Here is a 27,505-nt window from a genome sequence, read left to right on the forward strand (position 1 = left end):
TCCCCCATGTGAAAGCCCTGAAACAAAGCTAGTGGGGTGGGAGCACTTGACTTGACTCTAGCTAATTTAGACCCAGCACCCTTCAAAGAACAAGCTCCCAGGAGGGAGGACATGCTGAAAGGGGCATGGGCCATGTCCCACCCTGGGCTGTTTGGCTCCTGTCCACCGCACACATCAAGCTCTCAAGAGGAAGGCTTCAAGCTTGGGGTATGAATTTCAGGAGACTGGGCTAAACCCATCCCTCCCCAAACACAGGTGTCTGCCTTTTGCCTCAGTTTCCCTCTCCCAGTGATTAGCTGGAGTGGAACACCAGGCCTATTACTGGCCCAGCCTGACTCAAACTGAGTAGTCCCCAAACATACAACAGTGTATTGTATGTTTTAGCCAGTGTGTGGGCTGCAGGCCCACAGAGACTGCTGGGATCACTGTGGGCTGGCCCTAGTCAAAAAGACTCTTTCTAGGCAGTGGACGTCAACCCAAATTCACTTTGTCTTTTGAAGGTAATCAACTCCTGAGAAAAATGGTCTCTGCACCCCACAGTCATGCCTGTCCAAAAGTGTGTGCAATAACCAAAGGCCCCCCTGCCAAGAGCCCCAGCTTGGCCTTAAGCCCACAAGGGCCTCACTCAGGGAAGTCTGTTCTGTTCAATCATGGGTGCAACTCTGCAGCAGGGCTGGGCCACCTGGCACCAGCTGCCTGTCTCTGGTCATGTCCTCCACATACTCCCAGAGGCCCTACCCCACAGGGTGAGGCCATGTTCTTTCTGGGTCTGAGTCAGTTACAAGGCGGCCAGGTGGGATAGGAGGAGTGGGCTGAGCCAGCAAAAGCTGCACAGGGGTCATGTAGTAATTGACAGTAGCATCCCAGTGGCTGGCATAACCCTGTCTGGGCCTGGAGAGTACCAGGCCAGGGCAGCAATGGCAGTACCTGTGTGGCAATGAGGTCCCGCTGGTACTCACAGTTCATGAGGCACACAGTGCTCTCTTTGACTACCCACTGCAGCAGGTGCAGCATCACCAGGCAGGCATAACAGCAGGCCACATCAGTCCCACCAAAGTGGGCCTCCTGGTAACGCTGCTGCTCTGATGAAGAAGCGGGAGCACAGGTAGCATTGCAGAGGTGCACGCCAATGCCAGAAGCCCAGGAGGTGGCAGTACTTGAGGAGGCCACCACTGTGGATGTGGCGATGACGCGGTGCTGCAGGTGCTCCAGGGCCTCGGCAAAGTCCCCGTACAAGTTCTCGCCTATTACCCTTGGGTAGATGGCCTACGACATGGGTGTGGATGACACTGGCCAAAGAGCAACAGGGACTCCAGGATGATCTGGAAGGAGTCTAGGCTGAACTCCAACTGGCACCTCACCAAGTTCACAAACTTGAGCTCCCCGTTCTTGCCACTCTTGTTGGACAGTGTGATGAGGCTCCAGTGGTCCGAGTCTGTGCGCACTTTCACCAGCTTCTGCACCTGCACCTTGTTGGGTGCCAGTGGCTGATCTTGGCCCAGCTCACCCCAGCCGGCAGGGAGTCCAGCAGGCAGGCCGGCACCTCTGCCTTGGTCAGCTGGGAGGATGCCTCACCGTGCAGGTCCACCTGGAACACCAGGTCCGGGTCCTTCAAACCTAGGCCACTCTCAGGTGCAGCACGTGGCTGGAGGCCCTCAGCCACACCTGTGCACCCATAGTCCCTGTTCCTACAGGCTGCTGCGGCCACCTGCATGACCTGCCCCATGCACGCTCAGTGCAGGGAATTGGCTCACTCAGGAGCGCGTCCAGCCACGTCACCTGTGACCAGGCCAGCTCAGCCCGCTCAGGGACCATCCTGGGAAGGCCAACGAGGCCTGTGGGATGGGGTCACGGCTGCCGCCTGCAGGGATGGCAGTGGCCACTGCCAAAGCTGCAGCCGTCCCCACCTGCGCAGCATTCGCCAGGCCCTGGAGGCAACAGCAGAATTGTGGGGTTGAGGGGGAAGGGGGGGGATTTGGGGATTGTGGGGCTGGTTAAGGAGAAGAGGTCAGGGAGAGCGGCTGGGCCAGAACCAGGGCCAAAGTGGGCGGGGGCGGGGGGAGGGAAACCCAAAGCCCACTCCAGTGCGACGAGTGACCAACCCTAGAGCCCGCAACGGCGTTTAAAGGCTCATGCCGCCTGCTGAGCGGAGGGTGGGAGCAGCTGGGCAGTTCTCAGACCGTCCAGGTGAAGGACCACGTGGCTCGGGCCCCATGAAGGCGGTGAGAAGTGGTTGTCTCCTGGCGTATTTTGAAGACAGATCCAGGTCTTACTGGGTCTAATGCTGATATAATTTGGGAGGACCTATTTAAAGAAATGATAACAAAATTTTGAATCCCAAATTAGGTGTGATAGTGAATATCTAAAGGAGCTCTTAACCTGGCATCCGGGGACACCCCTTCCTAGCTCCTATGGGCAAAATTCAGATAGGAGTGCACTTGAGTAGAAAAAAAATACACCTTTATTTTCATTAACCTCTAACTGAAATTTAGCATTTTCTTCAGTTATGAATGTAAGCAACACATCACAGTAGCAACAGCAATACCTGTGATTTTGTCACTAATAAAGTCACATATGACAATACAGTTGTCCAAATATCTCAGAATATAGCTTACACTCATCATTACTTTTACATTTCAGTAGTTATTAGGTCTGCTGTGGATCTTCTTATTTAATCAACTAAAAAGCAAATATATAAGTATATAATAAATTTGTTTCTTTAACATTATAACTGTATTTCAATGTAATTGGTATCTTTTGTGATCATGTGTACTCTATTTTATACATTTAAAAACATTGTTCTGAGAAGAGGGTTCATAGGCTTCACCAGACTGCCACAGAGGTCCATAGCAAAAAAGGATTAAATATCCATGATTTAGAATGAGAAAATAAATCACACACAAAAAATCAAATTTTAAAAAGCCGACAGATACCCAGAAAAATAACATAATATTTTTATTAACTGTTGCCACATCTCATTTTTTAAAAATTGCACACTGTTTGGCCACCTCTTCATTCTAGAGATATTTACAGATATATATGGACCACTCGAGAGGGAATTCCAGCTTCTCTCAGATAATCAAAAGATCTGGCAATGCTGGGTCCTCATTGCACTATTCATACAAAGCGACTTTGTAACATAATTTTCTATGGATTTTCACTTATCGGAGGAGTGGACGACTTTTCCATAGACTGGCTTCTGTCTCCATAGATTTTATACCCTGCTTCTCCTCCACCACCTATTCTCTACTTTCCAATTGGGCACTGGAAGTTTATATAATGATGTGACCTCTGATCTTTGATCTTTAAGTAACGAGTCACAATTCTGGGTGAATTGTCACAGTGGATAGTAGGAGAATCTCTGGAAGTCATTCCTATGCCAGCATGCCTGGTAGTAACTTAATCATACATGCAAATGACTGCGAACCACGTAAATAGATTCCACTAAACACAAACTAAATGTACCCCAATTCAACTTCCCTTTAGTTGGGTTCCAAAATTGCTTGTGGCCACTTCAGTGCCATCCCATCCAAGAGGAAGAATGATGAAGTAGAAATCAAAGTAAAAAGACACAGCAGTCTTAACTGATCACAGATATAACATCTCACTTTTGCAAATTTTACAAAAACATTGGGCCTTGAAAGGGGCCCATGCAAGATTCCGTTTGTCCAGGCATGTGCTCTCCACTTTGTCAGAGTCTCTCCCCAGCCTGTTGCCCTCAGCTGCATGACCTGCCAGCACCTGTTGAGTTTGCAGCCCTGCAGACCAGCAAGCCTGAGTGTGGCTGGCTTTACTCTGGCTAAAGGACAAAGCTTAACAGTGCCTCTAAGTGAAGGTTTTCTGACCCTTACTGAGAATCGAGTAGGTAGAATAGATTAACTCAAGTGATTAAATTGCCCAAAATGTCTGTCTTCATTTAAGTTGGAGAAAAGCCCAGAATACTCCATTAAAATTTAACACAAGGTGCTGAGTGTATAGAAAGAGCATATAGGGATCTGAACCCGTGGACTTGGTGTTATCAGCACCACACTCTCCCAAGTGAGCCGCGAGCTGGCCCGAGGACTAATACGTTAGTGATTTTAAAAGTTAACAATGCTGGGAGTGCTAACATTTTTTTTTTTTTTTTTTTAAAGATGACCGGTAAGGGGATCTTAACCCTTAACTTGGTGTTGTCAGCACCACGCTCAGCCAGTGAGCGAACCGGCCATCCGTATATGGGATCCGAACCCGGGGACTTGGTGTTATCAGCACCGCACTCTCCCGAGTGAGCCACCGGCCGGCCCAGTGCTAACATTTTTTAAAAAGCCTCTTGGAGCCCAGAGGACTTGGCCCACAGCAGTCTTTATTTTTTAAATTATGGAAAATTGCAATAAATAATTAGCCCCTATGTATCCATCCTCCAGCTTCAATGATTATTACCTCAGAGCCAATCTGGTTTCATCAGTATCACTATTCACTCCTCCCTTTCTTTATTGTTTTGAATCAAACCTCAGAGTTCTCTAAAAGATTAAGACTCAAAAAAATAGCCATAATACCATGTGGTATTAATTTCTAATGTCATAAACTTATTTATTATTTACAGTTTGCTTCAATCAGGATCTAAATAAGGTTCATACATTACAACTGGTTAATATGTTTTTTGGTTTTTGTTGTTGTTATTTTGGATTTGTTTTTGTGGCTGGCCAGTACGGGGATCCCGAACCCTTGATCTTGTTGTTATCAGCACCATGCTTGGTTGATCTGTTTTTTCAGGTCTCTTAATTTGTAATTTCCCTCTGTCTTTCTTTTTCTGTCCAATTTATTTGTTAAAAACAAAATCAAACCAAACCACGTTGTTTGTTCTTTGAACTCCCCAGAGTCAGGACTCTGGCCATGGTATTACTGTAATGTAGTTTACCATGTCCTTTGCCTCTGTAGTTGCTGTAATTTGGTGTTTGGATGTCGATCAGATTCTAGTCTGATCTTTTTGACAAGGCCATTTCATAGGTGGTGGTGTGTTCCTCCGTCAGGAAGTACGTAATGAATACCTAGTTGGCTCTCTTTTTGTGATATTACCAGTCATTGATACGCAATACCTAGATATGAATGGATATTTAATGATGGAATTTCTGGTATGCAGGCAGGTCAATGTGGGGAGGGCTATTTTGGGGCACAAAGAAGGAGGGTCTCTTGCTCTTTAAATAACACCTCACAACACGTAAAATAGACAGGTTCTTAGTTTCTTCTCATATACAGTTGGCCCAAGGGAGCTACTGTATCCATCTTTAGCTTTCTTCTCTGCAGATCATTTACCCATTCCCTTTTCCCAACCACCCTGTATAATGTCCCTTTCCAAGCTTTACTAATTACCTTTCTTTATTCAACAAACATTTGCTGAGTACCTACCCTCGGCAAAGAACTCAACTAGGTAGGCTCTGTGGGGCCACTAAACTGAAGTGGATGTGGCTCCTGCAATCAAGGGTACTTAGGATCTAGTAGAGGAGATAAGAACTCTAATCTAAAATAAAAACTAATTATCACCAAAAGAATGGGGTAGCTAAACTCTGTGGGCTTTCCGAGGGGGAAAGTCACTTCTGAGGGGAGGAAAGGAGCTTTTGTGGAGATGGTACTTGAACTGAGCTAATAAAGATGGGGTAATCTGGAAAGGGATGTCCTAGGCCAGAGGAACAGTATGAAGAAGGGCACAAAGGCAGGAGATCTTAGGGCTTGTCTGGGAAAAAGTAAACAGTTCAGTTTGGCTCAAAGATGAGTAAGAATAAAAGTGGAAAATGGTATTAGAAAAGCTAGTGCTGTAGACCGGATGCCCCCTTCCTGATGCTTAATCCCCACTGTAACTGCTGAGGGCGGGAGATCCTATTATGGTAATTGAAAGGTGGGGCCTGGAACAGGTGATTAGATTGTAGGACCGTGCAGTAGTGAATGGATTAATAATGGTGGTTGTGGGTGTGGTTGTGAGGACTTTAAAAGAAGAGTACGTGAGAAGTTTGCTCTCTCTGCTCCACCATTTTCTGCCACGCAAAACCCTGGGTCACTGTCACCACCACCAAGGCCTTCACCAAATATGTTCCTTGGACTCTGGACTTCTCAGCCTCTGAAACTGTAAGCAATAAATACGTTTTCTTATAAATTACCCAGTTCCAGGTATTTTGTTACAAGCAAAGAAACGGACTCATACGGTGGGTTTGGAGTTAAACCTTACAGCCCAGCCATTCTACTCCTAGGTATTTACCCAAAAGAAATGAAATATATGTCCATTCAAAGGCTTATACACAAATACTTATAGCAATGTTATTCACAAAAACCAAAAACTAGAAACATCATCAGGATTCAGCTGGAATACTGCATTGCAATACAAAGGAAAAAATTACTGATATATCGAACAACATGAATGAATCTCAAAATCATTAAAATGAATGAAAGGAAATTGGAAAACTAATCTATAGTGAGACAGGCTCTGGTTGCCTAGAACTGGGGCAGATGGACCAAAGAGGCACAAGAAATCTTTTGATGAGTATCTACTATCTTGTAAAAAAAAAAAAAAAAAAAAAAAAAAAGGAAAGAAAAAAAATCTTGTTGGGGTGCTGAAAATGCTTTATATCTTGATTGCAGTTCAAATTATACCTTAATAAAGTTGATTTTTTAAAAAGCAGATTTGAGACACATTGTGGAGGTTTTTGTAAGTTAGATTGAAGTTTTGTAATTTTTTGAAAAGGGGGCGTGAAATGATTGGATTGCAAGGTTCAGAATTCAGAGCCAGGTGAAGTTCAGGCCAGTACTGACTAAAGCATAGTTACTCAACATGTGTCCACAGTTTGGGACAGAGATTAAGAGTAAACATTTAGAAACTTTTTTTTTTTTTTTTTAAAGATAACCGGTAAGGGGATCTTAACCCTTGGCTTGGTGTCGTCCACACCATGCTCTCCCAGTGAGCTAACCGGCCATCTCTATATAAGATCTGAACCCGTGGCCTTGGTGTTATCAGCACCACACTCTCCCGAGTGAGCCACGGGCCGGCCCTAACATTTAGAAACTTTAAAGGCAACTTGACAGAATATATTTATTGAATCAAAAAAAGTTTAATAATCTAAAAATGAAAAAGTTTGAAACTACTTTGTGTTTTTATTTCCAACTCACATTTCTAGTAATTCATGTTTATTGTATTTTACAAAAGTTAGTAGTCCATATAAAACACACACACACAAAACAAACAAAAAGAAAAAACAAAACAATAAAACTAAAAATAAATAAATAAACCAAAAAAAAAAAAAAAAGGAAACTTTGCAGTCCAGAACAGATTGGAAATTTAAAGAAAACCAGCCCTTTACCACACATAGTTTGGAAAACACTGGACTAGAGTCAGAATGATGCAAGGTGAGATTTTTCTCTAACAGTTTAGGTCAGATTATTGGAAAAAAGAGAGAGCATGCTAATTAAAGTCGACTGTTCAAGAGTTCAGAAACTTGTATTTTGCCCAACGGGTGGAAATGTGGAAGGAATGTCAGCAGCCCAGGAAGTGGATTTAAAGTGGCAATTTAATGACAGCACTACTGGTTTCAGACTCTTGCAGTGCTCCCAGACCTTGTAGTATATTCAGATTAAAGTCGACATTGCTATTAAATAAATGAAGAACAAAACAATGGGGGGGGGGGGAATTGAAGCTTTTTTTCTTCTTATGCCTAACCTCCTGCTATAACCTGGAAGGATAGCTACTTTCAGATTTTTTAAGAAGTCTAAACATTTCTTTAAATGTTTTAAAGAAATCTAAGAAAGAAAAAGAAACTCTAATGTTACAGGATATTGCAGGAAAATGTCACTGTGTAATAAGTCGCATATAGGGTAGGTGACAGGATTTGAGCTTTGTGCCCAGCAATGTACCATGCCATTATATATAACAACACACCCTCCTTCTGTGCCTTGCTGGCTTGCACAACAATACACAGCCTACGGTGACAATGCAGAACACTGAGAAACAGGAATGCAGACATATTCTCAGGGCAAAAAGACAATCAGTAAGAAGACAGTCTTTTCACACAAGAAGCAGATTGTCTTCTCCAGAACTGGTAACTTATGAACTGTAATCTTCCAGTTTGCTTATCCAGGCTCACTTTATGGAGGCAGCCAAGAAAGCTCTTTTACGATTCTGACCCATGTTAAATTAAACAAATTATGTAAAAGATCAATCTATAAAGCATGGTGCAAATATGAGGAAGGTATTCCAATTTTCATAAACCCCAGAAGCTTCCATGTGTACTTTATTTACTACACTCCCCAGTGTAACCTGCAGACCCTCAGCACACAGCCACACACTAACCAGGTGGTCTCTTCCTATTCAATTCATGAAACAGAAGCAGAGATTGCATGCTGAGAGAAGCATGACTGTGCTAGTCATGTGTTAGCCTCCTGATGCCTTGTATATAAACTGGCCTCCTTGGTGGCACTGATACCTGTGTGATGCCCAGATTGTAAAGGAGAAAAAAGAAAAACTTCAAGAAAATTTCCAAGAAAGGAAAAACATGTTTCCAACTTGAAATGACTGACCAAATGTCTGTCATAGGAAAATTTAAAAGGCACATACCAAAGCACAATGTTATGAAGCTTCAGGACATCAGAAACAAAGAGAAGATTCTAAAAGCTTCCAAAGAGGGGAAAAAAAATCCAGTCACAGGCAAAGAATTGACTATTGGAGTAACATTGAACTTCTCAGCAGCAATTCTTGAAGCTGGATGACAAGCTGGAGCATTAGTATTCCTAATCTAGAATTCCATGTTTAGACAAATAATCAAGTGAAAGGGGAAAATAAGGATATTTTATACAGAGTCTTTAAAAGAAATATAACTTCTCAATAAGCTATTAGAGAGCTGCTTCCCCAATATGGAAAGAGGGAATATGGGATTGACTTAGGTCCTCTGAGGGTGAGAGGGAGAAGTCTTCACAGTTTTCGCTGAGAACATTTAAGGCTGTTTTTCCTCTCCCTCCTGAGAGGAGCTAAGATGATCCAGGCTTAGAATGCTTCAGAAATACAGATTTAGGACAGAAAAATGAAGAGTTTCCTAACTACCACCACAGCTATCAGGCGCTGACATGACTTACTTGTGAACAAGGTCTTATGGAATGATTCATGAGGCAAAGATGGATACCATTCTGGAATGCTCTTCATGAATCCCTGTGTAGAGGCCAGGGGCTGCTTAAAAGCATGAGATGGTATATAGATAGGGCTTTCTAACCTTGTGACTTGATGATGTCTCTAGAGGCCTCATGACATGGATGCCTGTATTGTTTTCCTTCTCCACATGCTGGGGCCCTCATTCTGTTTTCTCACCGTCACTCCGACTTGTTACATTCTCAGATCCTGCCTCCCTCCCATTGAGATTCTGGTTCTAGCTGAAGCCAAATATCAGTCCAACCTCACCTCTCTCATTTTACCAATTCCAGGCAGCTTGAAAATGTTTCAGAGTTGGAGCATGTGGTAAATTGGTTGCAGTGGTGGCCCTAACAGCAGCCTCTCTGTGTCCCTGCCACTTGCAATGTGACTTTGTAGCTCCTCCCACTGAGGCGTGAAATCTACTTCCCACCCTTCACCACCAGCCTTGTGACTTGTTTTGACTGTGAGAATGTGACAGAAGTGTCAATGTGACAGTTACAAGTCTAGGCTTCAAGATACCTTGAGCACTTCTACTCTCTCTAAGCACTGCCTCCACTGGCAGAACAGTCCTGGGCTGGCTGCTAGAAGATGACACCAAGGAGAGGAGAGACGAGTCATTCCATTCTGAGGACTACAGAAGCCAGTTGACCTGCCAATTGAAAGCAGAGGCATGAGAAAGTCTGTGTAAAATAATACAAGACAAGAACTGCCCAACTAAACTCAGCCTAAACTGCTGACCCACAAAATCTTTAAACAAGTGGTTGTTATGTTAAGCCACTAAATTTTGGCATGGTTTCTTATACAGCTTTATTTGGTAATGTGTAATTGTTCAGAAGAAGACAAAGGAATGATTCTGATAATTAGAACTACAATGACTCCCACATTTTTATCAAGAGCCAAGACTTCTCCCTTGTAACCCAGATCCACATATCCAGCCACCTACCCAACATCTCCATGACCCAAACCAAGCTTTTGGTTATACCCCAAAATTTATTCTTCCTATAACTATAGCCTTTGCTATCTCAATAAAATGAATAACAACTGCATCTTTCCAGTTGCTCAAGCCAAAACCTTGGACTCATCTTTAACTTGTCTTTCACTCACATTCCATGTCCAGTTTATTAGCAAATCCTGTAGGCCCTACCTTCAAACTATATCCAGAATTTGCTCACTTTTCACTACCTATTTGGCTACCACCCTGATTCAAGCCTCCCCCAGCTCTTGACTGCTTTATTTCAACAGCCTTCTAACTGATTTCTCTTCTTCCAAACTTGCCCATCTAGTTTTTCTCAACACACTAGCTGGAGTGATCTTTCTAGAACCTAAGTCAGATCATGCCTCTTCTCTGTTCAAATCTTCCAGTGATTTCCCATCTCTTCCAGAGTAAAAAGCCAGTCTTTACAATTGTGGTTCCTCAACCCCCAGCAGGCACGGGAATCCCCAGAGGGTCTTTTAAAATGCTAGACAGTCTGGCCGGTTAGCTCAATTGGTTAGAGCGCAGGTTTATAACACCAAGATCAAGGGTTTGGTTCCCTGTACCGGCCAGCCACCAAAAAGATAAGATGTAAAATAAAATGCTGCACAGTCTAATTGAACAGGTGTGGTATGGGGCTCAGTATTTTTTAAAATGGAGTTTATTTAATAAATAGATAATGTATTCACCTGATTTAAAAATTATAAAAGGTACAGACTGAAAAGTCTTTCTGGAGTGTTTCTAGCTTCCTTCCAGAGATTTTCTCTTTCTGTGTGTCCTTCTAGAGACATTCTATGGATACACTAGCAAATAAGCTCCTTTTTAAAAAAAACAGTACTTTGCACACTACTTTTTCACGTTATATTTCAAATATACTTTGGTGATTATTTTGTTGCAGTACACGGAGAGTTCTTCATTCTTATGGCTGCATATGTCAATGCACAGAATATTTCAATCTACACAATACCATTATTTACTCATATTTGATAAATATTTATCTCCAATCTTTTGCTATCACAAACAATACTTCAAAGGATAACTTTGCTTTACACAGCAACTCATTTGCAGTGATGATTATCTGTGAAACAAATTCCCAGAAATGAATTAGGTGGGTCAATGATTCTGTGTATTCGTGACCATTTTGCCTTCTGCAGGGGCTGTGCCCACTGATGTTCTCTCCCCTCCCACCTCATGTCTGCCAGTGATTGTTCCCTGCAGCCTCCACAACAGAGTGGTAGCAAAATGTTTTATTTATTTATTTATTTTTTAAAGATGACCAGTAAGGAGATCTTAAGCCTTGACTTGGTGTTATCAGCACCACGCTCTCCCAAGTGAGCCACAAGCTGGCCCCCAAATATTTTATCTTTGCCAATTTGATAGGTGAGAAATGGTATCAGTGCAATTTTAATTTGTATTTCTTGTATTATGAGTGAGGCTCTGTGGTATCTTTTCATATGTTTGATGACCGTTTATAGTTCCTTTTCTGTGAACTCTCTAGTTATATCCCTTGCCCATTTTTCCATAGGTTGCTGATCTTTTTCTTATTGATTTGTAGTGTTGAGAGACAATTCTCCACGAATCCTCTCATGTTCCTGCAGGGTCCAGGCCTCCAGAGCAAAGGATATACTCATAATTGAATAACTAACAGCACTGGAAGCTAGTGTATCCCTCAGAAGAGATTTAGAGATATACCTCCTCAGAAAGGTCTCGGGGTAATAAACCTACCCCCTGTCCCCCAGAGATTATTTACATTCCAGGATGATAGGTAATGTCCCTATTGGGAAGGGAGAGTGGGCAGACATGCCAGCAGTCTTACGAAAGCTCAGAGTTTGTCTAAGGCCATGCCAGCCTGAACACGCCCTATCTTGTCTGAAAGCTCAGTCTCCTAATTTCAGGCTTCCTCTCCTGTGGAACACCCCACTGCATGTGCAGTAGCATCTGGCCCTCATATCACCCTTGGGGTATTGGATGTGGGGAACCAATGGAAGACACTACTCTGGCTGCTGTTTTTGCTGTAATAAGCCATCTGTATCTTTGACCTGGAGGTCTTGTGTCTTCCATCAGAATATGAGGGTATACAAGAAGTTCATGGAAACATTCATATTATCCTTTTTTTGGCAGCTGGCTGGTACAGGCATCTAATCCCTTGACTTTGTTGTTATCAGCACCATGCTCTAACCAACTGAGCTAACTGGCCACCCTGTATTTTTTAATTCTATTTTTCCACGAACTTTTTGAAGTTCCCTCATATGTATATGAAAACTGTGGTAGGCTAATGTTAGCTTGCAAATAGGGCAAAATCTCAGATCCTTTAGTTTCTGACTTAGCATGTAAGAAACTCCTCTGTAATGTGGATTGCAAAGAATTCCATCTGTATTTTTAAAAATCATACCAGGTAATTCTGAAATATGGCCAAGGATAAGACATCCTTCAAGATTCCAAAATGCCACATCTCCCACCATGGAACTGCACATTGAACATAAATTTGGAATCTAGAGGAGGATAAAAGAATCTACCATGCATTAGCAAGTGCAAAGTGCATTACAATTAATTTTACATACTAAGGAAAGCTAAGCATTTATAGACATTAAGTGCTTTGAAAAAATAATCATTTCACAGTTAAGGTAAAAAAAAAAAAAAAGCATTTCACACCTTAATCTCTACCTCTATTAATGACTACCAGGACTAACAGTTTGTGTGGAAAGCTGTTCTTCAGACCAAAACATTCTTGTCTATGTGATTATCCACTTTATTGAGATTTAAGTGGCTGCATTTGAAAAGAGGAGCAACACAAGGAGAAAAATGTCCCAAAGCATTTCAGGGACTGGTAAAAGCTCATTATTTGCTCCATCAGAAATCCTTACTGCATGCTGTGCTATATCCAGGCAAAGAAAGACTAACAAAACCGCCTCCTTATTTTCCGGAATAAAAGTGATGCAAACAAGGGATGATTTTAGTGGAGAAGAGGGCTCACCTCACTTGTGTGTGAGGGTGGGGAGGATGGTTGGAGGAATCTGTAAACTCTTCCAAGATAAGATGAAGTGGAGCAGCTTTGACGGACTGGAAGAAATGAACAAGAGCTTTTCATGAGAGGAAACTGGTGCAAAGGTTTAGGGTCATGGTGTCTGTATTTCACCTGGCAGCCAAGGGCAGATAGGAAGGAGACAGGTGAAGTTGAATGGGAGGCAGTGGCCCAGTTATGAAGGGCTTTCTACAGAACTTCACCATAAGTTTATATTGAGAGAAATAGTTTCTTCCTTAAAAAAAGCTTTCCATTTGCATCTTCCCAAGTTCTATACCTAGATACAAAGTAGATTTTAAAGGCACAGTGCCCTGCTGGCAATTCGGACACATCCTCTTGATAAATAACCCCTCTTGAAATGGGCTGTGTGCTCAGGAAACTTAACTATGACTTAGAAAAGCAAAAATTTGGCTGGGATGGTGATGTCTATTAAAGTGGGCTTAATCCCTAAAACCAAACCTATTCCTTTTTAGAGTCTAGTTATTCTCATATTCCTCCCTTGGAGAAGAGCCAAATGTAAAAGTTCACATGTGCAAAGCTTTTTTCTGCACTTTTAGTAGCTATGAGTGAATTAGATTATACATTGGACAACTTCCTGTTATCCACACAAGAGAACTTTATTGTCTATCAAGTTGCCTCCACTTCTCTCGACCATCTTACCTTGCTTCACCTGCCACTAACTACCACCCTCTGACAGAATATACATACCTCTCCCATGAAGCAGGTCACAAGACACTCATTCGAGTGGTACCCTCCAGATAGATGAGGGAGAGGAATATCTTTATCTCTGAAGACACAAGGACACAGAGAAGAATCTGAACAAACAGGCCTTGCTAAGTTTCTCGTTTATTATTACTAGATCCGACCCCGTTTGTCCAATCATAGCTCTGCACGACTCTACTCTTCATCAAAACTAAGCGTAAAAATACACAAGTTTACCTGCTTCTTTGGATCTCCATTTCCTTATGAATGCTCCCATGTCATGTAAAACTTACATTTAAAAAAAATTGTGTGCTTTTCTTTTGTTAATTTTTTTTAAGTAGGGTTCTCAGCCATGTATGTAGGATGGGTGAGGAAAGATTTCTTTCCTCCCCTACATTAGAATCTCTGCAGCTCTCACACCCACACACTCCTCCTCCTCCCTTGTCTATGGAGCAGAGCGGAACAGGTTGCACATTACTTAACTAACTTTCAGAAGCTTAGTCACTTTTGCTTTTAATAGATGCCAGCAGTTGGTGTTACCGTCATGCTGATATTATGGCAGTCACCAAGGGTACTGACACCCAGCCCATGTTCCAACTGGCAAAAGCCATCACTGTGGACTCACCTCCAGCTAACACAATGGTGGAGGCTTAGAAGGCTGGAGTGCTAGGAATATGATGGAGAAAAAAGTTATAATGCATCACACCAAGATTTGAGTTTACTTGACTTCCAGTTTTATACTTGCCATCTATTGATGCACATTATTCCACCTCAGTGAGGTAGTCAAAAGAGGTATTAGTTTTTTCTTTGTAATTCCGTATGCAGTAATTTTCCTCTTTAATTTCAGTTCCCCGCCCCCCGGGTTGAATATTAGTTTGGGTATCTGATTTACATGACAGGTTAGTAGTTCTTAAGGAAAACTCCCAAATTAATGTACTCAAGGAAGAGGGGGCCAGCCTGTGGCTCACTTGGGAGACCATGGTGCTGACAACACCAAGGCCACAGGTTAAGATCCCCTTACCGGTCACCTTTAAAAAAAAAGGAAAAGGAAATTACACGTATAGCTCTATTCTGAATAGATGTCAAGAAAATACCAACTTCCCCTGAGATTTGTCAAATTTCTACGAGCTGCTTAGGTTATGGTAGAATGTACACTGGGTAAAATAATTTGATAACCCTGTGCTCTAGGTGAGGCCATGTGCAAGCTGCATTTGATAGTAAACTAGAACTTATCTGCTGTGTTTACACGTGAGGAAAACTACCAAGTACACAACTAGCTTTCTAGTATCTAAATGAATGTTAGAAACTCAGGACTGAATGATATCTAGTAGCTCTACAGTACTATTACTAAAAACATTGTACTTTATAACCTTTCTTTTGGCTGCTGGCCAGGTACAGGAATCCAAACCCTCGACATTGCTGTTACAACACCATGCTCTAACCAACTGGAAGGGCAGCTTTTCCCTGACCAGGAACCAAATCCCCACCTCGGTGCTGAGAGTGCCAAATCCTAATCACTAGACCACCAGAGAAGGCTTTTAACTCTTGCCTAACAACTGCAGTCTGTGTGTCCTTTCCTGGTCAGAGGGGCCCTCCAGTGAATCACCTGATGTCTGTTTTCATTTCTCCATCTGTAAATTGTGATTCACACACACAAAAGCACCGCATGGTGTTCTCCCCTGCATGGGCTCCCTGCTCTACCGCTAAGCTCAGAAAAGAGCGCAGTGCACCTAAGAACAAATAAGTCAAGCGTGTCCCAGGAGGGACAAAGTCAGTAAGTGAGGGAAAGATTGATTGAACAATTATTTGGAAAAAATCTGCCCCGTGGCTCAATATTTGATGTTTCTCTCATTGAATTGTATTGACTCCAGCTCAAACCACATCTACTCCAGAGGTTTTCATGGCCCAACATATGGAGGAATCCTTTTTTAATGCTTCTAGCAGCTCTATTTATAAAAGCCCCAAACTGCAGTAACCCAAATGCCTGTTATCAGTCTACCATCATAAATTAGTATTGCCTGTTTTCAACTTCAAATCAATGGAATCATGTAGTATGTTCTCTCCTGTGTCTGGCCTCTTTTGGTCAATATTGTCTAGAAGTTATCCCTTTTGCTGTATCAAAACTCATTTTTTTTTTTTTATTGCTTTGTGGCATTGCATTGTGTAAAATATCCTATAATTTGTCCATTTTACTTATAGAGGGATCCCAAATTTGCCAATTTCCAGGCTCAATTATATGAAACCATGTACAATAGCAGAAATCCACAATCTACAGGTTCTCAAAAAACAAATTGGAATGTTCTGATAGTTAAGAACTTGCTCCCAGCAGTGAAGTTGCTGACATGTACAGGGGTCTGATGTGTCAATGCTGCTGACCAAAGGATGGACTCAGGGAAATTGGCAGGATATAAACTGTCAGCATTATGATGAACTTATCTGCAAACTCCAAGTCTAAAGAATCTAGTTTACTGAGACTGTTATCGTATCAGCTTTTACTCACTAGCACCTTTTTCTTTACTTGTGTATGTTAAACACTTTAATGAAGGACTTTTCCTTTGCTGTTATTCGGCAAACCCTGGACCTTGTGTAGTCAGCACCACACTCTAACCATCTAAACTAACTGAACAGCCCAAGGACTTTTCCTTTGGAGTAGTAAAATATTAAATGTTCCCCCAACAACCCTCAATTCTTACGGGCAAAGCCTCTAGAAACACATACCAATTGGAGCTCTTTTGGGGAGTTAAGTTTGTGGGCTCTTAGCTGAACCTTTACCATAGGATTAAGGATTGTGTAGTAGTGATCTACTGATTGTAAACTACCAGTCACTAAGCTGTGTTATCCATTAATTCAAATCCTCCTGGGTTTAGTTCCATTTTACTCTGGTTCCCAGCCAGGGTCCCTCCACTCCGTTTGCGTGCACAGATGTATAACCTCAAAGGGTGCTTTCTTACTGTTTTTTCAAGTTGGCTGTGGCTTATTGTGCCTTTTCTCGCAACCTTATCACAATCGTCATCATTACCAGTTTAGTGTTTTTATTGGCCAATGCTGCAGTTTGGAATGATAGAATTTACATCAACACAAATCTAGTGATGTAACTAGATTTATGAAAAACTCCTAATGATTCAAATGAGTCCTTCACACTCCTGTTACTTAAGCTGATACACATGCAATAACTAAGAAAAAAAAATCTACTAGTATTATGACATCTCATGGGTGACACCTACAGACATACTATTCTTTTGAGCCCACTGTAATTGAGCTTTCTTCCCTACTACCGAAAACCAACACTTGTCAAATCCACTCTTAGTCCTAGCCATAGCTGACTAACTTGTAACAGATAACCTTATTGTTTCTTCCTTTTCACTTGACTTTAGGGGCAGTTCCTTCTGAATCATTTTTGCAGGCTCCTCATCATGCCAACCAACCTCTTTGTTGGAGGGCTGAGTCTATTCTAAGTGAGCTCATCCAGTACTATGGCTTTAAATGTCATCTGAGATCTTCCCACTATGTTGGGTTCTCCAGCTTAGACTTCACCACTCTCCTTGAGACTCAAAACCCAACCACTTACACAATTCATTTGAATAAAGAATGAGTATCTTAGGACTGGCCAGATAGCTCAGGTGGTTAGAGCATTGCCTCATAACATCAAGGTCATGGGTTTGTATCTGCATATCAGCTAGCTGCCAAAAAAAAATCTTAAATTTATCCTGTCCAAAACCAAACATTTGATTTCCCATCTCATTGTTAACTTCTTTCTTCTGGATGCTCAGGCTAAAATACTTGGCACCACCCTTAAATCCATCCTCTCACATCTCACCCAACCCCTCAGCACATCCTGTGTCTCTTACCTTCATTTCCAGCCACCTCCTCTACCACTATCCTGACACTAGGCCACCATCACCTCCTGCCTACAAATATTGCATTATACACTTAACTGCTCTATTCTTTTACTCTGCTATACAGCAGCCAAAGTGATCCCAGAACATGTCAAGCACATTCCAGACTCTGCACTTGCTATTCTCTTGGCCTGGAATGGCCTGCCCCCAGATTATCCACATGGCCTACTTCCAGGCCTTCAAGCTTGTATTCAAATGTCACATTACAAAGGCCTTCCTAGACAACACTATGAGTTCTTTGTTCTCCACACCCCTAACAAAGCCCGGGTCCCACAGGCCAGTAGAAACATGCCTATATCAAAGTTAGCATCAATGAGACAAAACATGTGCCTTCTGATGTGTGCAATTACTCACCTGTTACTCTTGCCCAAAGTGTCATAACCTGACTCTAGGAATAACCAGGAAAAATAGACCCCAAATAATGGGAAGTATATCACTTGGTCAAAGTGTGGTGCTGATAACACCAAAGTCAAGGGTCAAGGGTTCATTGTTCCATACCAGCCACCATCCTCGCCGCCCCCCCGCCCCAAGGTAGTAGTATACAAGACAACTACCGGGACTCCGATGAAAGTCTTATCACGAAATAAATGGTTGGGTTTGCTCACTTCTGGATCAAAGACTAGGTATAATAAAATGCAGTGTATGAATCTTGACTGGAGCTGGATGTTGGGGAATACAGCTATACGTAACAGTAGGGATCACTGGAGAAAGACTTTTCTGGCACATTTTTAAGTTTTCAAAACAAGTTGGGACAGGGGAACCAGGTTCATCTCCCCCACAAAACCTTCACATTGCTATCTGCTCTTTCAGACTTTTCCAGTTTGCTCACCAACTGGTTTCAGGTTAGTTGTTACCTCAAGACTCTCTCCCCAGTATCAGGTTATCCTGGTTTTCACAGCACGAACCACAGCTTGAAAATTCCTTCCCTGATAGAATGTTTCAGACTGGCAATTTTTCCTCCATTTTAATGTCAGAAATCAGAATGCTTGAAGTTGCTATCAGGCTGACTGGGGTTTCCAATATTTGGGTTTGCTCTCACCAGTCACCAGGGGGGCACTATTAGTATCTGGCTCAGGTTTTGGACCACGCTATACACTCTGAAGCCACTAGGGCAAATTCCAGACTGCTGAATCACTGGATTCACATGTTCAAATGCACCAAACAAAATCACTGGCTTGCTTTTAATTAACCTTTAAGCTTTCAAAGGCATCATCAACCAGGTAAAGATGACAGGGAATATTTTCCAACATTTTTTTTGTAGCTAGCCAGCACGGAGATCCAAACCCTTGACCTTAATGTTACCACCACCACACTCTGAGCTAACCAGGCAGCCCCCGTTTCTTAAGTAAATTCAAATTTTAGGCTTTTCTTTGGAGTTAACAGGATCTTCACTGTTTTCCCAAGTTGCAAAAACTCTTTCCCCCTGTATTCCTCTATTCAATCTTGACTGCCACAATGAGACAGACAGAAAGCGCAAGGACTTTTTTCTTGCATCTGTAGTGGAAACCTTAGCAGCAGACAGCAACTGCTCCAGGTCTGTCAAATAGATGCATTTTCCTTTTCTCATTCTGATACCCAGTCTTCAGGTACAGTCTGAACAAGTTACTTTTTCCTCTGCCCACCAGCTACCCCACATTCCATCTACTTTCATATTGCAGAGGCTGGCAAACTTCACATATAGGATCAGTTATTTTAGGACTTGCAGGCTCTACCTTGTCACACAACTCTGCACTTCGATGGGAGAGCAGCCATTGCTCATTTATGGCTAAACAAGCAAGGCAGTATTCCAATAAAACTGGACACAAATGCAAATTTTATATCCCACAAGACTTTTGATTTTTAAAATGCAACCACTACCTAAAGTACAAAACAGGTGTCAGAACAGGCCGGTTTGCAAACCCCTGTTCTAGTTTCCAGGGAGTTTGACATTCATTCCAGAAGGCATTCAAGGACAACCAATCTACTTGATTTATGTTAAATAAGCTCAGACAATACTTTGCTTCCAACTGAATTAGTCTTTTTTTATTCTTTTGGTAATCTCTTCCAGAGTTAACTATTTCCATTGTAGGTGATGAAATGTATAAGGCTCCACTTCAAATGTTGGCACTGCCATGAGCACGGTCTTTCCCTTTACTGCAACTGAGAATTAAAACTTTTGATTCTTGTTTGTTATATTCCAGTCCCAGAAGTAGCTTTCACTGTAGAAGTTATCTGAAGACAGTCTTATGCTTTTTAGCAGTGGATTTAGTTTAAATATGTATTAAACTAAGGAGCATTCTCTCAAGTGAGTTTAAATGCACTTTATTTTTAGACAACCTACATGACATGTTTTTTTTCTTAAAAACAATGCCTCCACTCCAAATAAATCATGGTCAAAATAAATGAAGAGCTCAAGATGGCATCAGTCCCATTTGTCTTAAGTCCTGGTGTTGTGTGGATGACAAGCAGCAGCCAGTTATGACGACAGGTGATAGATCCAAAGTAATTGCCAAATGTGTTACTGTAAAAACAAGAAGATTATATTTACATTTTACCCAATCAGAGTACTCAACATTTCTAGGCTACAGATGTATTCCCCAATTCAATCTGGGCCGCCACAAAGACAGACAGAAAGCGCAGGGATTTTTCTTTCGCATCCTAGTGCAAACCAAAAGAACAACAGCAAATTGTTCAAGGTCTATCAGTGGATGCAGAACACCCTTACCAAATCCAAAGCAGCACATTTTCCAGGGAAGTCTCATTCTGAGGCCAGTCCTACTCACACTGTGTTACAGAACTCACACTGTGTGTTATGACAACAAAAGTCTCAGATACTGTCTAAATAATCCCCTTTGACAAGTCCTCAGCAATTTTTGTCCACTGCTGTCTCTAATTCTGTTCAGAACAGCTTTAAGTTTATCTTGTTCCTATTTTATATAGAAGCTTCTGAAAGCTAGGATGATGAATATCTATGTTTTTGTACAGCTTCCTTGCATAGCAGACATTGAGTTAATTTTATTAAAGTAGTTTGTTTTAGCAGCAGTCAGCTCTAATTGAATTTACTAAAATCAAGTAATGTCCTAAAGCTTTCAATGATCAGCTGCCAATTACCAGTAAACCAAAGTGAAAAAGACTTTGATACTCATACACATGTGGCAAAATATGAAGAAAGTCAGGCCTTTGTATGGGGAAGATCAATGTAAGGTGTTGTCTCTGATTTCTAGATCAGTATTTAATCTGTACTTTATAATGCCATCTATACTCAAAAGTTTTCTGTAGATAATCACAACTCTAAACCTTTTTATTTTTATTTTATTTTATTTTTTGACTGGTAAGGGGATCGCAATTCTCGGCTTGGTGTTGTCCACACCACGCTCAGCAAGTGAGCACACTGCCATCCCTGTATAGGATCTGAACCCGCGGCCTCGGCACTGTCAGCACCACACTCTACCGAGTGAGCCACGAGGCCAGCCCTCCTTTTTATACCTTAAGATTGTGAAGCACAATCCTCTTTAGATCCCCAAACAGAAACACAAAACTAGATCCATGTTTTTAGAAAAAGACTGCTGTAGAATCTATTCTATCCTACTGACATGAAACAATGAGAATCACACCTAAAATATCTTGATTTTTACATTATTAATCTCAACCCACTTCCTTATACTTACACATTTTTCCATTTCTAAACCATCCTTAAAGAAAATCATATATGGGGTCACACCATCCTCACGGTAGTCCAGCAGAGCAACCATGCCATCTGGATTCATGTTTTCACCAATAAAGAACTTGGGAAGCAAACAAGAGATACCCAGAATTAGACCATTATATATAAATATGTCATATAAAAACAAACTACAACACAACAAAGCAACATTCAGAACACCACAAAAATCAAAAATCTCAGATGCCTAAGAGAAAAATACTCACTAACCACAAACATCTGTTCACCAGATTAAAGCACCAATAATGACCAAAGTAAGAGTACAATCCAGGAACACTTTGGGCTTTCTGAAAGTCTTATTTCTCTCTCAACCCCACATATACAATTCCAAACCTTACAAGACTGCTTACACAGTCAAGAACAAGGAACGTAGTCTGACATGATAAGACTATATCTTAAGAAGTATCTTATGGCCAGGGGACATGTGAAAGGTGGAAAATTAAAGAGCAAGCTGTGATTTTTTCGGGGAGGGGAGAGCCTGGCTGGTACAAGGATTGACGCCTGGACCTTGGTGTTATCAGCACCACACTCTAACCAACCCAGCTTGCCAGATCATGATGTGTTTTTTAATCAAGTCTTAGAGGTAAGAAGTCACTGAAGTTTTCCAAAAACAGGACTAACAAGGTCAGATCTATCAGAAAGAGCACCAGAGCACCAGTAGCAATGAGACACATTAGAATTGTAAACAGAAAACTGGAACAATGCTTAAGAGTTTAAGAAGCAATCCAAGAAAGAAAAGAACTGAGAAATGTCATCTGGGAAGCAAGTGGACATTAAGACTTTTTGAATGAGAAGACAGGATCTAGAAAAATGTGAGAGTGGGGATGGCTACTTTCTACACCTGGACTACCAGTTGAGCATATGAAGCTAAGTATTTAAATGGCTCAAAGCCACAATTACAGGAAGATTAATGAAGTAACTAATTTTCTGCTCTTGCAGTTAAAATTGTACAATCCTTGATCCAAATACTTAAGTTACTTACTTGGTAGTTTTTGAAATTAGCAAGGATGTGCTTGATTTGTTCTGCAGCCCCTGTCATAAAAGGTTTTACTCTTTCTGGCCTCTGTTCTTCAAGTTTCCCTTTGATTCTAAAACAACATTTTATAATAGATTAAAGTATTAAGTTTTGAGCAAAATCGGTTTTTTAAGTAAAAAAATCCCCAAACTACAACTGAAAAAGGCACAATTAAGAAATTACTAGTTCACAAAAGGGATCTTTCAAGAATATTTATAATTCCAAATTTCATGTTAACTATTTCCAAAGTACTATTCTATTCTAAAAACTTAAAACTAGACTACCTGCTCCACAAGTATGCTCACAATAGTTTACAGAAACTTGTCTGTGAGTTTATCAATAAAAAGGTAAGGCTTTTCACAAGTATGTCCACTATTAACCTCAAAAGTTAGCCAATCCCTAAATCGTTTATGATTCTAGACAACAACTGTTGCCAATATCACTTACGATTTCATGTAATCTTTGATGTACTTCTTGTAGGCTTCTTTCGTGAAGCTAGTTTCCTGCAAGTGATGGTTCATGACAATATCAACACCAGTGATTACTGTGCTTTCAGTACCTTCGCCCTCGGGCCCTTCAGCGGAGGCATTTCCACCAATGAGCGAGTCATCAATGTTACCCTCTGTCCTACTGACCATCTACATAAAGAAAAAGCAGTTTCGTTGTAAAGACAAAAACACAACCAGAACACCTTCTACACCAGCAGTTCATGCATCTACCATCTTTCCACCAAACATTCTTGGTTCTTGTTGAATACCACAAAAGCATCGTTTTGGGAAAAAACACGACCGTCGATTTCCTGAAACGGCTTGACTCAACAAGAGCTAACTGTTGACCTCAATGAAAATGGGGTCATTAACAATCAATTAGAAGTTGTTTCCAGTTATGGGCTGTCGCGTTGCCACATGCTGATTAGGGATAGGGAAAACGTTGACGGGCCTGGGGTTCCCAAGCCGGAAACAACATGGCCCGGACTGCCCGCAGGGAGGATGGGCGCCTAGGCGGCGGACCTATTTCCAGGCTCAGCTCCGCCTCCACTTTTCTAGAAAAACCCGAGCCCGGAAAGAGCGTCTCCTCCGCCAGGAGGCGGCGGGGAGGATTGCACAACCTCGGGCGGGGGAGCGGCGGAAACCCGAGCCTGCCCGGCCTTGCCTCCCCCGAGCGGCGGCCGACACTCACCTTCCCCTCCACTTCCAGGCACAGCCCGTCCGCGATCTCCCGGATCTTGTAAATGTCGGAGAACATCTCATCATCTGCTTGAGAACACAAACCTTCCCGTCATGAGGCGCCGGGAACCCAGAGCCGGGCCGCCCTTTCCCGCGCGGGCCGCCCTCACACGGCGCCCGCTCCTCCCTGGGCGCCTGCGACCCGAGCGCGTGCCCCAGGCACCGACCCCTCCTTGCTCCCGGAAAGGCTGCCGGCGGCCCTAGGCCCACGACGGAGGCGTCCGCTCTCCCAGCCCCCACCCCGTCCCCAGTGCGCGGCGGTAGGCGGATAGTGCAGTCAGGACTCACGGCTGATGAGGTCCCGGTAGATGATCATGATGGCGGCCGGTGGGAGACAACGGCGGCGCTAGCTTGGCAGGAGCCCGGAGCTCGGAGCGAGCGCGCTGGAGCCGGAGCAGCGCTCGGGGGGAGGGGGGAGCGGGCGGAAAAGGCCGACTCAGCCGCTCCCCAACCTCATATAGAGGGCACGTCCCTTACGTCATCACCCGCTGCGCCGCCGGAAGCGCCGGAAGCGGTGACGTGGCACGCAGGGCAGAGCTGGGCCTGCGAGCATCCGGGCACTTTGCGCTGGGGCACAGTGCTGCGTTCGGCGGGTGCGTGAGGGAATTGGGGTTGGGGGTGAGGGACCGGGCAGGGGAGGGCGCGGCTCGCGGGGTGCTCTCCGCCGTAGGCGTGGGAGAGTGGGGGAAGCAGTCCTGTCCGTCCTTTCCCTCCCTGCCCCGCGGGGCCGCCTGTTGGGGGCGGTGCTGGGCCTGGGTGGGGCTTAGGCGAAATCTCGTCAAGCTTCCGCCCCGCGCCTAGTCCCCCTCAAGCTCCCACCCCTTCCTGGCAGCAGAAATGTCAGCTGATGTAGGGTAACTTTGCACTTGCGGAGGTCGGGCCCTTGAGGCCTGTGGGAGACTACGGGGCTGTCTACGAAGACCGGGTCAGGGGACTGGGCACTTTTTTAGTTTTTGGTTTTTTTTTTTAAGATGACCGATAAGGGGATCTTAACCCTTGACTTGGTGTTGTCAGCACCACGCTCTCCCAAGTGAGCTAACCAGCCATCCCTATATGGGATCCGAACCCGCGGCCTTGGTGTTATCAGCACCGCACTCTCCCAAGTGAGCCACGGGCCAGCCCTTCCTTTAGCTTTTGTAATCTCCGTGTGCCTCGGAGAACTTGACATTTGCCCCAGGGCTGCCTTAGTTGGAGTTTTCGGACGACTTTGTGGGGGCAGAGCTGAGTCCGGTAGTCGTTCTGCCCGTCCCCTGGGTAATAACCGTGGGGGGCGCAGGCTCCATAGGAATGGAGTGGGTTAGGAGGGAAGGTGTGACGGGAGTTCCACAGCTTTCCCATCTCTTTCAGTTTGGTCCGGTGTTTGGAAGCTTGTGGTGGTTCTGTGGTGGACAGCTAAATAGCTGTTCCCTTTTCTGTTTTGCACTTGGTCTTGAATTATGTCCTTTGTTTGAAAAAAGGGGTATGTTGTCACTTTAAGATGAAGTTGAGGGCCGACCCGTGTGGCTCACTCGGGAGAGTGCGGCGCTGAGGGCGCAGTAGCGCTTCCGCCGCGAGTTCGGATCCTATATAGGGATGGCCGGTTTGCTCACTGGCTGAGCGCGGTCACAAAAAAGGACAAAAAAAAAAAAAAGATGAAGTTGAAATTTTGTCCCTGTTGCTAGAGGTTTAAACATCAACAACAAAATAGCTTCCCACCTACCCGTGTTATTTAAAGAACGTTAGACCCAATTACTAGGTACTAAAAAAAGAGGGAAGGTGTTATAACACCGAGGTCAAAGGTTCAGGTACCTGTACTAGCCAGCCGCCAAAAAGGGGGAAAGGGGGAACGTCCCTTTTTAGTTATATGTTTGGTTTAAGGCAACGATGTGTACCAGTGTGAAATCTGAGCACTTTTCCATTCCACAAATATTTTGTGCTCTACTGTGTCCCTAGTCAGTACTTTGCATGGAGGTACCAGTTGTAAGCAATTTAGATCCAGTCCTACCCGCATAGGAATATTTATTCTTGTAAATCAAAGCATCAGGTAATTATAATACATTACCAAATTTTCATAAATCCATTAACAAAGCATTCAGCAGAGTAAGAGAGCAACCCTTGTGAAAGGGCAGGGCACAGGACAGTGATTGGAATGATGGAGAAGTCACAATGGAAGAGCCAAGAAATGGGACCGTTACTGGTGTCCAGGTCCTGCTGTCGTCTGCTCAGAAATAAAAGACTGTCAGTCCCAAGTGTTGGTGTGAGGCAGAAAGTTTATTATGAGACGTCTGAGGAGACAGACTAGAACTGCTTCCTACTTTAGGGAGTGGGGAGGTGGGTTTAAGGAGAAGCTGGGGGAATGGAAGGTGGGAAATGAAAAGCAGGAGGGAGGGGGACTGCGAGGAGCCAGGTGTGTTCTCACCAAGACTCTGGTTTCTCTTCCTGTCCTTGCTATCTCATGGTCCTGCTCGAGGGGTGGAATCAGCATAGCTTTACTGATGTCTTCATCAGACTTCCTTCCTGCAAGTCTGCAGCTTCAAGCTGACTGAAAACAACTTTACGTTCATGTAAAGTCATTTTTCCTCATAACCAAGGTTCAAAACATCAAATAACCATAGGAGAAAAGGGAACTCAGAGAAATGCATGCTAAGAAAACAAAACTGTCCTTTCAAAATCTTTTGGAGCCCATGTGGTTTTATGTCCCAACATGGCTTCAGTCCTCAGTCTAACAGGACCCTCTCTGGAAAATGGGTCTGGTGCTGCACTGGACACTCCAGAAGATACTGGGTAAGTGGGAGGAAGCTAAAAATGAGGCAAAGGGCATCTGAAAACACATGGGCATCTTCTGATAGTTGGTCAGTGAAGGATCTCTCAACCCTCTTGATTATTTCTGGGATGTGTGAGATAATTATCACAGATTATTATTGTGTGAACAGATTATTATCCCAGTCATACCACAAGTTAATTATTTTCCTCAGCTTTAATTCTTTCAAGTTATTCAGAAATATTCCCATTCACCCAACTTCCTCCCGAGGAGAGTTCTCTTTGGCTGGGTCTGTTTCCAAGTTTGAGGAAGGTGGAATGGAGAGAATGGGCTGAGAGTGATCAAACTCAAGCAGAATCACCTGCTTCCCTGACCTAGAATATTGCTTTGTATCCAGTGAATAACTTTGATGAGCCTTTCTAAGAACAGAAGAGAAATGCATGGCCCTACCTCGTGATGAATGAGGAAGGCCTTGTGGGCTCAGGATACAGACTTGGATGGTTCACCCTCCAGGAGAAAAAGACTCAGGAATGCCATGGTACCTGCTTTCTAGTCTCTATAAGTCTTACATGGAAAAGGGGTTAAACTAATTCTATAGAGTTCCAGGACTCAGACCTATAGGTAGAAGCTACAGAAATGCCTTCCAGAATACTACAATCAGATATGACTCCTAACCCAAAGTTTGGAAGCATCCTGCTTCATTAAAATGAAAACCCAGGAATTCTGCTTCTAGGAATTAACCCAGATATTCTCCAACACGAAAACAGAATTCTGAACAAAAATGTTTGCTATGACCAGCCCAGTGACAACCACTGAGCGACTGCAGGAAGTGCCCCGGGCTCTCCCAAGCCAGGGCAGTGGGGGGCCTGGGGCCTTGGCCACGCCCCCTGATACCCGCATCCAGCCCAGCGACAACCACCAAGCTGCCACAGGAAGCACCCTGGGCTCTCAGCTGGGGTGCTGGGGGGGGGGGCAAAGGCCTTTGCTACTCCCCCCCGACACCCACAGCCAGCCCAGTGAAGAAGACCACCAAGCCACTGCAGGAAGTGCCCCAGGCTCGTGAGCTGGAGCAGTTGGGAAGGTGAGGGC

The 27,505-nt window shown here is 43.4% G+C and overlaps 1 protein-coding gene, 2 non-coding genes and 1 pseudogene across 3 annotated transcripts; all 4 read right to left on the reverse strand.

Moving 5' to 3' along the window:
- Positions 1–774: 774 nt before the first annotated feature.
- Positions 775–14,385, reverse strand: LOC134381645 (terminal nucleotidyltransferase 5B-like; annotated as a pseudogene).
- A 4,771-nt stretch (positions 14,386–19,156) lies between these two features.
- On the reverse strand, positions 19,157–19,288 carry LOC134382865 (small nucleolar RNA SNORA31). The gene has a single exon (XR_010024127.1). It is a non-coding gene; the product is annotated as a small nucleolar RNA SNORA31 (small nucleolar RNA).
- A 732-nt stretch (positions 19,289–20,020) lies between these two features.
- On the reverse strand, positions 20,021–24,145 carry TPT1 (tumor protein, translationally-controlled 1). Its single transcript, XM_063102533.1, has 6 exons — positions 23,965–24,145; positions 23,630–23,703; positions 22,898–23,088; positions 22,418–22,523; positions 21,383–21,499; positions 20,021–20,235 (listed from the first exon to the last, which is right to left on the reverse strand). The coding sequence occupies exons 1-6, from the start codon at positions 23,990–23,992 to the stop codon at positions 20,233–20,235; spliced, it is 519 nt and encodes a 172-aa protein (XP_062958603.1). The 5' UTR covers positions 23,993–24,145; the 3' UTR covers positions 20,021–20,232.
- LOC134382864 (small nucleolar RNA SNORA31) lies at positions 20,301–20,428 on the reverse strand. Its single transcript, XR_010024126.1, has one exon. It is a non-coding gene; the product is annotated as a small nucleolar RNA SNORA31 (small nucleolar RNA).
- Positions 24,146–27,505: the final 3,360 nt, after the last annotated feature.

The sequence above is a fragment of the Cynocephalus volans genome, chromosome 7 (genome assembly GCF_027409185.1).
Source record: "Cynocephalus volans isolate mCynVol1 chromosome 7, mCynVol1.pri, whole genome shotgun sequence".
Classification (NCBI taxonomy): Eukaryota; Metazoa; Chordata; class Mammalia; order Dermoptera; family Cynocephalidae; genus Cynocephalus; species Cynocephalus volans.